At 41.5% G+C, this 15,300-nt stretch overlaps 1 protein-coding gene across 1 annotated transcript; it reads right to left on the bottom strand.

The window, feature by feature from the left end:
* Window positions 1-158: 158 nt before the first annotated feature.
* Window positions 159-14,277, bottom strand: lin28aa (lin-28 homolog Aa). Its single transcript, XM_058053347.1, has 4 exons — window positions 14,145-14,277; window positions 13,869-14,053; window positions 6,293-6,477; window positions 159-3,064 (listed from the first exon to the last, which is right to left on the bottom strand). Exons 1-4 carry the CDS (start codon window positions 14,251-14,253, stop codon window positions 2,830-2,832), a joined length of 714 nt encoding a protein of 237 aa, XP_057909330.1. The 5' UTR covers window positions 14,254-14,277; the 3' UTR covers window positions 159-2,829.
* Between the last annotated feature and the right edge of the window lie 1,023 nt (window positions 14,278-15,300).

Raw genomic sequence — 15,300 nt, 5'->3', positions numbered from 1 at the left:
ATGTGGTCAAAGATCATTTGATTATTTTTTTAATAATCGAGCAGTGAATCTACAATACCTAACTTTTTCATTTTTGTAGCTATGACAGAGGAAACCAGGACAATAATATGTGAGTACTGACATTTATTATGAAATGGAGCAGATCTTTCCACATAGAAACATCATGGCAGTGATACTTGATACATGCTGCTCATCGCCTGACAAAGTCAAGATCATCTTTTTATGGTAAACATCCATACATTCATCATAAATGCACATCTTTCATCTTTTTAAACAATTTTTGTTTTTGGGGCTCTAGAGCCATTCACCCGATTAGATAAAACACAAACAACTACGGTAATGAAATGGCTGATGTGTCACAAAGATAAAATAAGTAAAAAAAAAAAACAAAAGAAGAAGAGTTACCCTGAGAATCTTAGAAATATTAAATCACCAAAACACGTCATTGAAGGGGTTTGATGACATCATAGAGCAAACATCACAATACAGTTTCTAAATCAACAGAAAGCACTTCCACTTTGCCTTCACAACGTACAGTGACTGTGTGTATATATATGTGTGTGTGTGTGTGTATGTGTGTGAGTGACAACATTCTATTTGTCATAAGCATTGATAGTCTGGAACACCAATCGTTGGCCATGTTTCGAGAGAGATGATTTCACTATCAGCCCCACCCTGCATCCCTTCTTATTCTACTACATCCCCATCTACCAGCATTATAGAGGAACAGAACAACAGCGGAACATTATCTTTCATGGCGTGGCATGTCAAATCAGGACAAAAAAAGGGGGAGAAATGGCTGAAATCCCTGAGTTTACACCATTTTCCTGAGAGAAGAGGAATGATACTGAATGTTAAAAGTAAAAAAAAATAACACATAAAAAGGAAGTTTCTCAGAAGACATTAATGCATCTTACACATGATTAGTGCAGAGTAACATTGCATTGTTTTTTTTTGGCATAGATAGAAGCGTTAAAAATTAATAAAAATCCTATGACATACTGTATTTTACAAGAGATTTGATGACATTTCCTTGGACCGAGTGTCCAAAGTGGAGGTCATTTTTTCCAATGGCCCTTAACACATTGTAAAAGTAAAATTAATTCATTATTAATGCAATATACTGTATTATTCTATATCACATTCATTTGCTTTCTCACCCTATTACATGAAGCTGAGATGTTAGTGTTTTCTTCAAATAGCATATACCCAAACTACTGTTTAGCATAGTAAAGAATGTCAAAGCATGTTTTGATTTTTCTACATGAGGCCCTCGATGGAAAAAGGCCTATGGGGGGGTGTCAATAAATAGATTGTTGTGTTATCCTGAACTTCCATTTTGTTTTTGTGATCCATTTTCTATACTACTTATTATAGGGGTATGCTGGAGCCTATCCCAGCTGACCATAATATACATTCATTCATTCATTTTCTACTGCTTATCCTCACAAGGGTTGGGGCAGGGGTCTTCGGGCGAGAGGCGGGGTACACCCTGGACTGGTCGCCAGCCAATCACAGGGCACATATAGACAAACAACCATTCACACTCACATTCATACCTATGGACAATTTGGAGTCGCCGATTAACCTAGCATGTTTTTGGAATGTGGGAGAAAACCCACGCATGCACGATGAGAACTGTCAGGGTTTGAATCAAACTCTGGTTTTCTTGCTGTGTGGCCTGCATGCTAACCACTCAATCACCGTGCAACCGATACTGTATATTATAGGTGCTACAACTAAAGCAGTCTGTGTCGTTGGTGACAAAGCAAATGGGTGTAATATCTAAAATATAATTCATAAGGATTTCATTTTAATCTAGTATGCCAAGGGCAAATAAAAAAACAAAACAATGGCAGGCCACAAATGGCCCCTGGGTCGCACTTTGGACACACAGAAATCAATGACTACGCCCGTCCCTAATGTCTACTATGGTGAACTGTAAGGTTAAAATGAGTAATATGAGGCTGAGAAGCTGCATCACATCTGGGATGAAAATAAATACATAGCATTCTCTCTCTTTTCCAAAAAGAAAAAAAAGCATAACTTTACATACAGTATATATTAATTAGGCGCCGCCGTCTCCTGTAAAACGGGAGTATGACACCATTTAGCTAGGTAGGTCTACAGGTCTGCTCTGCTCAGGCTTGTTCCCGAGGGTTCTAGAACTATTCCTCAAAGGGAGCTGAGAGGGGAGGGGAAAAAATAAAAAAAATGGGGACATCCGCTGTTTTGGGAGGACAGCTGTGGATTAATGCTGGGATTAGCATGTGATTAAATCTCTATGAATCATGTGTGGTTAGGATGATTAGTACTGATAGTGTAGCATAATGCCACCATGATTTAAAAGCAAAAAAATGATCACAAAAAAATGATCACCGATTTTGACATTCAACGTGGCCGTCAATAGTGGCACTGTAGTAATCCTAACGCCCTAAACCCTTCCCACCCCGGAACCCCACCCACTGTCACATCGCTCATCAGGAAAGTAAGGCAGCTAAAGTGTGCGATGTGATGACCTGAGTTTTAAAAAAAGTAAAAAAAAGAGGTAGAGCTGCCTAATAAGAGGCCAAAAATTAAAAAAAAGAGTGATTTATCATGATGGTGGTGGTCCTCTTCATCCAAGAACAGCACCGATTCTCACAATTGGAATGAGTGCAATAAAACAGCGGAATTCCTGAGTGTAATCAATAACAAAATCTGCAGCATTCAATGAGAATATTTTTCAACCTGAGGTAGTTCCAAAAAGAAGCTTCAGGCCTCCTTCTTCTCCGTTAAAGCAGTTTGATTGGCCTCCGTGCTACCCGTCACCTCCCCGTCACCGACCGGCTAATCAGAGGGCTCCTGAGGAGGCACAGGCGGAGGTGCAGAAGAGCGTCCGTGCTCCTCCTCGTCTCCCTTCAAGGACGAAGGATTTCCCTGAGAACCCGGCGAGGATTGCTGTGCTTTGATTGGACAGTTGGCCACCATGTGATCAATGCTCTGGCAGAAATGGCACTTTTTGGGCTGAGGTGGCAACTTGCACTCCTTAGCGTGGTGGTCCAGGCCGCCGCAGTTGTAGCACCTGGAAGTATTCACAAAAATAGTCATTAGTAATTATATGTGGGGCGGCACGGTGGTCGAGTGGTTAGCGCGCAGACCTCACGGCTAGGAGACCAGGGTTCAATTCCACCCTCGGCCATCTCTGTGTGGAGTTTGCATGTTTTCTCCGGGTACTCCGGTTTCCTCCCACATTCCAAAAACATGCTAGGTTAATTGGCGACTCCAAATTGTCCATAGGTATGAATGTGAGTGTGAATGGTTGTTTGTCTATATGTGCCCTGTGATTGGCTGGCCACCAGTCCAGGATGTACCCCGCTTCTTGCCCTTTCCAGCACCCCCTGCTACCTCGTGGTAGAAAATGAATGACTGAATAATTATATGCGGCTCGCAGCTAGGAATCCAGGGTTCAATTCCACCCTCGGCCATCTCTGTGTGGAGTTTGCATGTTCTCTATGTGCATGCGTTTGTTTTCTACGGGTACTCCGGTTTCCTCCCACATTCCAAAAACATGCTAGGTTAATTGGCGACTCCAATTATATGAGTGTGAATGGTTGTTTGTCTATATGTGCCCTGTGATTGGCTGGCGACCAGTCCAGGATGTACCCCGCCTCTCGCCCAAAGACAGCTGGGATAGGCTCCAGCACCCCGCTACCCCGCGGTAGAAAATTAAATGAATGAATAATTATATGCGGCTCGCAGCTAGGAGTCCCGGGTTCAATTCCACCCACAGCCATCTCTGTGTGGAGTTTGTATGTTCTCCCCGTGCATGCGTGGGTTTCCTCCCACATTCTAAAAACATGCTAGGTTAATTAGCGACTCCAATTATGTGAGTGTGAATGGTTGTTTGTCTATATGTGCCCTGTGATTGGCTGGCGACCAGTTCAGGGTGTACCCCGTCTCTTCCCCGAAGACAGCTGGGATAGGCTCCAGCACCCCCGCGACCCTTGTGACGATAAGCAGTAGAAAATGAATTAATGAATTATATGGGGTGACCATTAATACAACTGGCATAGTTCATACAGTGTATAGAATGGAACCTGACGCCGTGTGCCGCTAGAGGGCGACATTTCATCTCGACTGTATACCTTTGCAGGAGGGCATTTCAGGTCATCACACGTAGAGTCAATGGAATAACTGAAAGGATGGAGCTAACTTATACAGGGCTTAACATCTTACATTACTAAAACGTTGCTACACCATTATTGTTAGCTTTTTCAATGATAAAGGTATGTATTTAATTTGAGGTGGCATAAAGTCAGATATCCAATCCCAGTTGAGTTTATTGGCTTTGAACTATGGGTTCAAACAATGGCAAATGGTCCACCTCCGTTTGGACGTAAACTATAGAAAGGCCACGTGTGCATTGCCTACAAGACAGATGGGTGGTGGGCGTGTGGTGGTCACTTTGTACCATTAAGGGACAAATCCTTGCCACCCACTAAAGAAACAGATGAGCATTGTACAGGGGGGAGGTGGGGGGTGCGGCTGCCCAGGGGTCAGCGCTGCTTTGTGGTGGCGCCCATTGGGATGGCGCGGGTGTCCAACCCGTGGAACCTCCCTGAATCGACATCGATCAGGAGACGCGCAGTGGCGAGTGCAGGGGAAGTGGTCCTTTGTCCAAGAGGGCGGCAGTAATGACCTCTGAACCTTGACCCCCACCCCCCCCTTCTCAGTTCTTTAACCCATCCCCAGCACCCCACCGCAGTGCGCTTGCAGTACTCATACATTGTTGCCATGGCAACCCTGACCTTTCACCCAGCTTGCCTTGCCTCTTGCATCTGTTATCAATTAAACGGACAGCGGTTTCTTCCACGCTACCAAATACGCCCGAGAAATGCGGCAGCACCGAAAGCAATCTTTCAACCCCCCCCCCAATTGGTCCACCAAATGAAAGCGTCCAATGTTGCATAATGAAACTTGATGGCCGGAGGGGGAACGATATCTTATCAATGGATTAGCGCCGTCCAAGGAGAGTTATTGAACCACAAGCAGGCCTCGCAGGACTCTTTGAAGTCATAATGATCCCCTTTCTCATACCAACTACTCCCTGGTTCTAATCACCAGTGACAGTAGGGTGAAGGTGATACACCTCAAACCCCCGCCCCCCACGCTGTCATGATATTCAAAGAATGGAGCTATAAAAAAAAAACATGGTACTGAAACATTCAGTTGAACATCAGGAATATAAATGATCCAAGTGGTGTATTTCGTCATTTCTTGGTCAAACTTATCAGGTTTTGGTTGAACGTGAGGGCCAGTTCTGGGTGTTAATCCACTGGAGTCGGGGGGGTTGCAGATTTTAAACAGTTATTGATCCAGGTCACACGTCCAGCTTGCTGATGTGACCCTTTTCTAGCTGCCTAAAGGTGGGGGGTTTCAGGACAGGAGGCAGTAGAAGCTAGAAGAACAGTATTGGACTGGACCAAAATTGGACTGGACCACTTTGACATAGGAAAACAATGAATACACGGTTGGCAGAATTACACCCAAAATAACAAGACAGATCTTGATGAAAGGAAAAGGAAGAACCTATAAAAATTTGAAAAATTTTGTCATGGCAGCTTGCTGATGTGACCCTTTCTAGCTGCCTAAAAGTGGGGGGTTTCAGGACAGGAGGCAGTAGAAGCATAACAGTATGAAGCTAAATTGGACTGGACCACTTGGACATGGGAAAACAATGAATAGGAGGACACACGGTTGGCAGGATTACACCCAAAATAACAAGACAAATCTTAATGAAAGGAAAAGGAAGAACCTATAAAAATTTGAAAAATTTTGTCATGGCAGCTTGCTGATGTGACCCTTTCTAGCTGCCTAAAGGTGGGGGGGTTTCAGGACAGGAGGCAGGAGAAGCTAAACAGTATGAAGCCAAAATTGGACTGAACCACTTTGACATAGGAAAACAATGAATAGGAGGACACACGGTTGGCAGGATTACACTCAAAATACAAGACAAATCTTAATGAAAGGAAAAGGAAGAATCTATAAAAATTTGAAAAATTGTGTCATGGCAGTTAATCATCGTCCATGAACCAGGAAGTAGTGTTCACTCTACTGTGTGACATTTATGGTCATCAGACATATCAACTGAATTTCACATCAAATGGTGAAAACTGGTGTGCCCCCCCCATTTTTTCCATAGGGTGCTACTAATTGCACTTTTTGGGTCCTCGTTCAGGACCCATTCATTTTCACCAGGGACCGCAGAGGGCATCAAAAAAGCATCGTAAAGAAAAGTCAAGTCTCTTACCGATCTCCTTTCGAGCGTCGCTTCTGGACTTTCTTGCCTTTAGGTCGGCGTTCGCTGCCCACACAGTGGACGCCGCCGGGACCCGTGACCCGCTGCGATTCCAGACCCTTTGAGGATTTCTTGAAGGTAAACTCCACGGCTTCACCTTCTTTCAGACTGCGGAAGCCATCCATGTGCAACTTGCTCTGTGTGGGGGGAAAAAAATCGGCAAAAACTGAAGATATTTGTCACAAAAAGTGGATTTTTTTCTGTGTAAATGGCACCGGAATTGCGGAGCAAGGTTGATTCGGCAACTTCCCGCCTTGAATAGGTATTCGGCAATGCGAGGTGTCGACCCGTTTCTACCACCTTGTTGGGTTAAAGGCAATGGTCACTGTCCATCTTATTATCTAGGATGTTGTGTTGCTGTATGAAAGTGCACACCATCAGATCAATGCTGCGCTTTGCTGTGTTCTGTCATTCATTCATTTTCTACCGCTTATCCTCACGAGGGTCGCAGGGCACATATAGACAAACAACCATTCACACTCACATATTTGGAGTCGCTAATTAACCTAGCATGTTTTTGGAATGTGGGAGGAAACCTGAGTACCCGGAGAAAACCCACGCATGCACGGGGAGAACATGCAAACTCCACACAGAGATGGCCGTGGGTGGAATTGAACTCGGGATTTCCTAGCTGCGAGCTGCATATAATTATTCATTCATTCATTCTTTTTTTTTTTATTTTTTTTTTACATAAATTCATTTTCTACCACGGAGTAGCGGGGGGTGCTGGAGCCTATCCCAGCTGTCTTCGGGCGAGAGGCGGGGTACACCCTGGACTGGTCGCCAGCCAATCACAGGGCACATATAGACAAACAACCATTCACACTCACATTCATACCTATGGACAATTTGGAGTCGCCAATTAACCTAGCATGTTTTTGGAATGTGGGAGGAAACCGGAGTACCCGGAGAAAACCCACGCATGCACGGGGAGAACATGCAAACTCCACGGGTGGAATTGAACCCTGGTCTCCTAGCTGTGAGGTCTGCGCGCTAACCACTCGACCGCCGTGCAGCCCGGTTAGAAAATTATGTGGGAAATATGACATCTCCATATAGCCATCCACCATTTGACGCCCCTGAACAACCTGAAGGTCAATTTGTTACTTTGAAGGAAACAGCAAACTAGCGTCCCCTCCACTGTACCATGTGGAAAACATCTCAGGTGGGTTCTCCTTGTCATTCCAGTAACGTTGGAAGCCATCAGGACCATCAAGGTTATGTATGAATAAAACCCTTCTTCCACCTCTCAATGTCCCATGTTTAAATCCCTTCTCTCACCGATGCCGTTTGATGCTTTCTCGACTGCATTCGCCATTCGTGAACAACAGCCAATCACATCCTGTGGCTGAGGGCGTGTGACATGTTTTGGGTCTACCACTTTTTTGTTCCATAACCCTCAGGGCGTTTTAGGATGTTTAGAATGTCTGCCTTACTGCATCCAACCGTTCAAAGAGAAAAAACTTGTTTTCTTCTACCCATTTCACACAGAACCCAGTAAATGTGTGAATGTAAATTTGACCTAAGAGACCTAAGACCTAATTTTCTACCTTAGTGAAGTGTCAGATCTTAAACGTCCCACTCTTGGCATTGTTGTATACACTTTCACACAGGTATGGTTCCACCTCTGTTGCTACCTCAGAATTTGGATAATTGCTGTTATTTTGCATTGCGTGTCTTTTAGGCATTTAGGTGGGTTAAATACTGTGTGGAAGGGGGTGGGGGTGGGGGGGGGGGGGGTTCTACCTTAGTGAAGTGTCAGATCTTAAACGTCCCACTCTGGTCCCGGCATTGTGGTATACACTTTCACACAGGTATGGTCCCACCTCTGTTGCTACCTCAGAATCTGGATAATTGCTGTTATTTTGCATTGTGTGTCTTTTAGGCATTTAGGTGGTTTAAGTACTGTGTGGAAGGGGGTGGAGGGTGGGGGGGGGGGGTTGTTAACAAGAAGCATTCTTCATTGTGTCACCGGATAAATAATACACACCTCCTGTATGCAAACACATACATTGCCCTGCAGTGTTGGTGCTTAATGCCTTTTTCTGCCCCCACCCTCCCTCCCTCCCTCCCTCCCTCCCACAATGTTCCAAGTGGTCAACCTGATGAGGGTAACCTTCAACCCACCCCCCCACCACCGCTTCTCTGGATGGAGGAACAGCATTCCACACTGCTGCCCCCCACTCTACTAACACACTGACCACCGCTACTAAAGACCCAAACTGCAGGATGCAAGGGTTAGCATGATGGGTGGGGGTGGGGTGGGAAGGCAGGGTGGCTTCTCTGGGAGGTTTTTTTTTTTTTTTGGAGGAGGAGGAGGGAGGGTGAGGGGTGATCAGAATGACATTCCTTGCATGGTTGTTCGGCACAAAAAGGCAAAACAAGATTGAAAGTTTAAGGGTAGAAGTGTTGGTCTGACTGATGTCTTCCTTTGATAACACCCCCACCCCCCCTTTTTTTTTCCCCAAACGCACCCCACCATGAACCCTCCTCGCGACATCTTGATGTGCGATTTTCATGTTGGGGTTTGTTTAACTACGCGTGCCAGGGGGCCGACTAGTTGAATTAATCAAGGGGGTGACAATGAAGGTGGGGCCTCGGCAAACATGAAGATAGCTTAGAGATACGATAGTTAGAGAGCAAAAACAACAAGGATAAGATCCTTGCGTGACTTCCTGATAAATGTACCCTTTAAATGGGGACCATATTTACTTCCTCTGGTGGGTGTCCATGGCATAATTCACTATAAAAGGTAGTACAGTAAACCTCGGATATATCAGATTCAATTGTTCCCACTGGTTTTGTCCGATATAAGCGAAATCCGTTATATGCGTACACCGGAAAATGTCTGTTTTACGCATATATCGGATTTATATCCGGTATATGCGTAAATCGGATTTTATCCGTTATAAAAAGGCACTTCCTTGACTATGTTTCCAATGTACCTGGACGCGCAGGCAACGCTGCAAACACTGCAAATGACGTCGTATAGCGGCCTGTCACGATTCGGCGAATCGGAGCGCCACGATGCGGCCATCCGATATATGCGAGGGAAATTTAATGGAAATGCATTGGAACGGGACTGGAGATTTTGTCCAAAATAGGCGAAATCCGTTATAAAAAATCCGATATATGCAATGAATTTTTATTGGAAATGCATTACAGAAAAATCAGTTCTTTTTTTAATCTGTCCGTTGTGAGCGAATTTCCGATATATCCGAGTCCGATATATCCGAGGTTTACTGTATAATGACAACCAATCAGCTGAATGATGTGGTATCTTATTCTGTAAATAATCGACTCCTTCGAGGGTATTGATTTGACCGACACCAAATTCGAATCAGTTGATGGATGAGTAGTGCCGCATTGCAAAGTTATTGACTTTTTTTTTCACTGCATGTCGGTAACGATTTTGCACATGAAACTGGCATAATTTTTGTTATTTATTTTATTGGGGCAAATATATGAAACATTACAGTGCATTTCTTACATCAATCAAAATATAACTTTCCATTATTTACATTTGTATTCAACTATCTGATCACAAGCCCAAAAGGAGTAGGCTGAAGCAAAAGCTTATAAAAGATATAATCATGTTCATGCCACAGTATTGTTTTCCCTTGTTATTATTATCATTGTAATATTATTATTGCTATTATCATTATTATCATTGTTGTTATAATCTTTATCATTATTACCATTATTATTATTATAATTCATTCATTCATTTTCTACCGCTTTTCTCATCATTAATATTACCATTTTCATCATTATAGGTGTAACATTTTTTTTATTTTTTATTATTTATTATTTAATTTTACAAATTTCATTGCTTCTTGTAGAATGCTGTATTATTCCATCTGTTTTCTGAAATTCATTCACAATAGGTTGATAATCATTTTGGGGTTGCTCCCTATATAACAGTATGTAAATTCGCATCCAATGCATGAACCAGCTAACCTGGGGTGTGCATTCTGGGAATGGAAACTCATTTATAGAATTGCTCATATACTTTTGGTAATGGTATTATTTCATTTGAACATGCATCAGATTACAATTGAATGCATCACATAATCAGTTCACAGTTCCACATGTCCAAAAGGAGTAGGAAGAAGCAAAGCTTATTAAATCCTACCCCTCCATCTGGTACTTTTACAATCAGTAACTGTTACATTTGTTCACTTCCTGCTTTCCCAATATGGTTTAAGTTTTTTTTTTTTTTCATAATGTACCTCGTACTGAAGTACGGGGTGATATGACCATCCAATGACATAATGGGTACCATAGTAAGTGTCAATATAGTGATATGTATAGCACACCATGACTGGTTCAAGACTCTTCATCCTTGTATTTAGCAAACATCAACTCCTTGTATTGTTTCTTGAATTGGCTCATCGTTGTGCATTGTTTGAGGGTCTTACTCAATCCATTCCATAGTTTGATTCCACATACTGAAATGCTATGGCTTTTTAACGTAGTCCTAGCATATAAGTGTTTCAAATTTAGTTATTCCGAGATCATATTTTTGCTCTTTTCGTGCGATCCAGCAGTTAACAAGAACTACATCTAACTCAGGTAATTGCACCCCCATCACAAACCGATTGGCAATCTAACGACTGCCACTAACGAGCTCATTTCAATTTGTGAATCCTTGTAACGAAAAAAAAAAAGACCATCTGCTGCAATGTCCCACATAGACATGACCGCTCGGGCCGGTGGACGACCACCACAACCACCCAACAAGTAGCGCTTACAACCCCAATCACATCAAGCCTCTGGGCCCTGATGGTGACCGTTAACCCACTTCCTCTCCCAAAGTGTGACCTTCCCCCACCACACCAATGCTAGGCCCTCGTCAACAAGTCTCCAGCAGGTATACAGAAGATTAAGGTGGAGTTAAGTTTGTTTGGTTTTGTTGTGTTTTTTTTAAAGGGATACACCCAATGTATCTTTTGTTTTTTTCTACTATAAAAGTTGAGAATGTGTCTGGAAGTGAGACATCACAGCCATGGTTGGTTGGATGGTGGTGGGGCGCTATAAGAACCGCCACCGAGACAAAGAGGGGCTCGGTCACGGCTGAGGGGGTGCCCCATTCACATGCATGGTCCTATTGTCCACCTGCACAAAGGCCCAGTAGATACTGGGAGTTTATTTTCTGTGAAACAAGGCTACTAATTTTAGGGCTTTTTTTTTTTTTAACGCAGCCATAACCTCTTATAATCCGTCATTGACACGTGCGTCTCGCTTCCCTCCAGTGAAAGGAAGTGGGGTTGGGCGGTAGGGGTTGCTCGGGGGGGGGATTGGTTGTCAGCCATCAGTGACACCTTTCTTAAGTTTCGTTGAATGAGACACTTTTGGAATGAACATCAAATTTCAAACTTGATGCACAATCAAATCATCAGCTTGATTGGATAAGATGATTTAAAATGGTGTCCAAAATGCGGCCCCCGGTGCGACGTATGCGTTTTTTAATTTATTTTAGAAACAAAGAAAAAAAAAGACTGGTAGAAATGTTGTTGCTAATAAGACTAATAATACTACAACACAAGTTTTGTCATTAAATACATCAAAAATATATTAGTATTGACATCACATTAACTTTTAAACACGTCTTAATGTTAAGAAAAGTTGCATATTTCATGCAATGACAATAAAATATCTAAATTTGGGGATGGGGGGGTGGTTGGCAGGGGCTCAGACAGACAGAAAAGACCCGTTAATGACTTTACGACAGGCACCTTGAGGTGAATGGAGCTAGCGTCTCTTCCTCTCATTCACATGCTAAGCCTCTCCCCCCCACCACGCAATCTTATCACACAGCAATGTAGGCACTCATTGAGAACGGTGGAGGTGATGGTAGGTAGGGTGGGGTGCAGCGAGGACACCTCTGCACCTCCCACTGACAGCGGTAAGTTATCATTAAGTTGAAGATACTTTGATTTTATTGGAATATTTCACATTTTTCTGTGATTAAAATACAAAAATGTTAAATTTATCAACAGTAACTTATTTTCTGTGTGGATTTAATTCTGAAAATATGTTTTTCCATGTATTGTTTGCAGCAGATGGAATGGAATGAATGGAGTGGACAACCCGGTCTCAGGTTTCCTCATTACGAAATAATGAAAAATGTAATAAAAGTATAAAAATACATTCCAAATTTATGAATCTGACTCATTTTATGATCACAAATAAACAGGATAATTACATAAAAGAAAATAGATTTGTTCATTTTAAATGTGAATGTAGCTCCTGATTCTATATGATGATTACTTTATGACAATTATGTAGATTTACTCTTAGGGATGACAGAAAAGTAATAATAATAAATAAAAAAATCTAAAATAGTATAAATTAAATTTAAATACACCAATTTTATCTCCTGCTGCCCCCCTCCTCCTTCATTATGGATAACAAGATTGCATAATCAAACAAAAGAAAGATGAATAGTACACCTTTTTAATTAACATATACATTTAGCCGCTGATGTGGGGTGATTTTTATTATTTTTTAACAATGAAAATTATGTAGATTTGCCCTCAGGGATGACAGAAAAGTATAATAATAATAAATAAAAAATCTAAAATAGTATAAATTAAATTTAAATACACCAATTTTATCTCCTGCTGCCCCCACCCCCATCATTGTAGATAACAAGATTGCATAATCAAACAAAAGAAAGATAAATAGTACACTTTTTTTAATTAACATATACATTTAACCGCTGATGTGGGGTGATTTTTATTATTTTTTAAAAACATACTGAAGTTAAAATATCACATAATTTGATTTATTTATATTTATACTGTTTATTCTGTATATTTTGTATTTTCATTCTTTTTTTTAATAGATGTGTCTGCACCTACTTCACCAAAACAAATTCCTAGTATGTGTTTGATCATACCTGGCAATAAACCATTTCTGATTCTGATTTGATTTTTTTCCCCGCTTAAAGGAACTGCAATAAAAATAAAGAAAAACTTAATAATAATTCAAATATACCCCATCTAACTATAGCACCTCATTTGATGACTATATTGTACTGGCTTTTATCATCAAAAATAGATTGATATTACAAAAGAAATATCTGAAATAAAATTCAAATCAAATCCAATAATTAACTATGAAAAACAAAAGCATAAACTGGTGAAAAAATATAGTGATTGTTAAGCAGATGAGTAAATGTAAAATGTACATAATGTAGCTGCTGACATGAGATGATTATTAAGGATTAAATGTATCCAAAATGAAAACCTCACGTGTGCCTATGACAATAAATAATAAAAATAAAATAAAAATAAAACAACATACAGTTGTTCACATTGCATCACATTGCCTGGCTGTTGCACCATGGGGGGAGGAAACACCCACAATGATGACCCACACCCCCCCCCACGCCCCTCCACCACCACCACAAAAAAAATCTGAGTTATACGTGTATTTCATGTTAGTTTTAAAGAGTACTAAGATGTACTTTTTAAGGAAAATGGGGTAAAAAAAAAAAACACGAGTGGGTCCCACGTCCTACCTGGTGCACGAACACGTCCACCGGCTCCTCCAACTGCACGCCCTCCCGGCTGGTCATGGACAGGAAGCCGAAACCCATCCGCACGTTGAACCACTTACACACGCCGAGGCCGTGGAAGGACTGCGTGGAGTCCTCCACCTCCTCCGTGATGCTGGGGCCCGAGTTCTCGTCGGCCTTGCACACCCCTGCAAACACAATCATATATATTTCTAACTTGTGATACCCCCCCACTCCCCATTCATGCCTGGGGGAGGACTTTTTACCTCCTCGACCCACCTGGGAAGTCCTGGTTGGAAACGGAGCCCATGTCCTCGTCTCGAATATTAAGCAACCACGCTCCCCTCGGCTGGCGTCTCCTCAAATCCACGCAGGTTTCCACTCTCATGCAAAGTCAAGCTGGGGAAGAGAGGGGGGGGGGGGGGGGGGGGGGGGGGACAAAAAGGGGGCTGGCAGTGGAACCCCCCTCACAATTGGAGAGATTGCAAAAGACAATGCAAAGAAAGCCCCGCCCAATCAGGTTGGACTGATTTCACTCATTCTGCCATGTTTGCGTCTTTGGACCCCCCCCCCCCCCCCCCACACACACAAAATAGTGATTTCTTTACGCACACACACACACCTATCACCATTATAAGGTTCGGTCAGTACCACGTCATTTATTTTTGTGTATCTGAACCCTTGTAATTATAAGATTAAATCAACATTTAATTGTGGTGTGTTTAAGTTGATTGTATATGATGTTTGTTGTATGATGTACAAAAAACATTTTTTTTGGTTAACATTTTAAGGTGATTTATTTATTTTTTGCTAATTGTGGTCAGCTGGGATAGGCTCCAGCTCACCCAATGAGGACAAGGTGGCAAATTGGATGAGTTGAACATTTTGTCCTCTTTCAACAACAAAAAAAAGTTATGTAATGCTTATCATTTAATAGTATTTTCTGCATTAAAAATATGTTGCCATTTTATTTGCTATTTTCTTTGTTGTATGGTTATAAAATTATGATTGTTAAAACTTTGATTTAGAATTTTGTTTTTTTTAATTGTAATTTGTTGTATGACTTATAGTGCATTTTTTAAATTATATATATTTTTGTGCATATTTGTATAATTCGTGTGATTAAAAAAATCTTTAACAGTTTTACTTGCTATTTTTAGGTATATTTTATGAACTGATCATGGTTTAAAATTAGCTTATATATATGATGTGTAAAAGTATATATTTTTTTACATTTTTCGTTTAATATTTTCACTCATTCAAACCTAACAAAAATTTTTTTTAATACCGTACATAATTAGTCGTGTTAGCCCATTTATGCAAAAGGAACGCTGTTATATGCTGGCTATTATTTGTGGATTTTTTCGTTATTATTAATTATAATTTTTTGCTATTTTATATGCTGGTTTTTATAAATGTGTCATATTATCTTGAC

This window comes from Doryrhamphus excisus, chromosome 17 (genome assembly GCF_030265055.1).
Source record: "Doryrhamphus excisus isolate RoL2022-K1 chromosome 17, RoL_Dexc_1.0, whole genome shotgun sequence".
NCBI classification, from domain to species: Eukaryota; Metazoa; Chordata; class Actinopteri; order Syngnathiformes; family Syngnathidae; genus Doryrhamphus; species Doryrhamphus excisus.
Note: the sequence above shows the minus strand (reverse complement) of the source record. Positions and strands in the feature narration are given on the sequence as shown.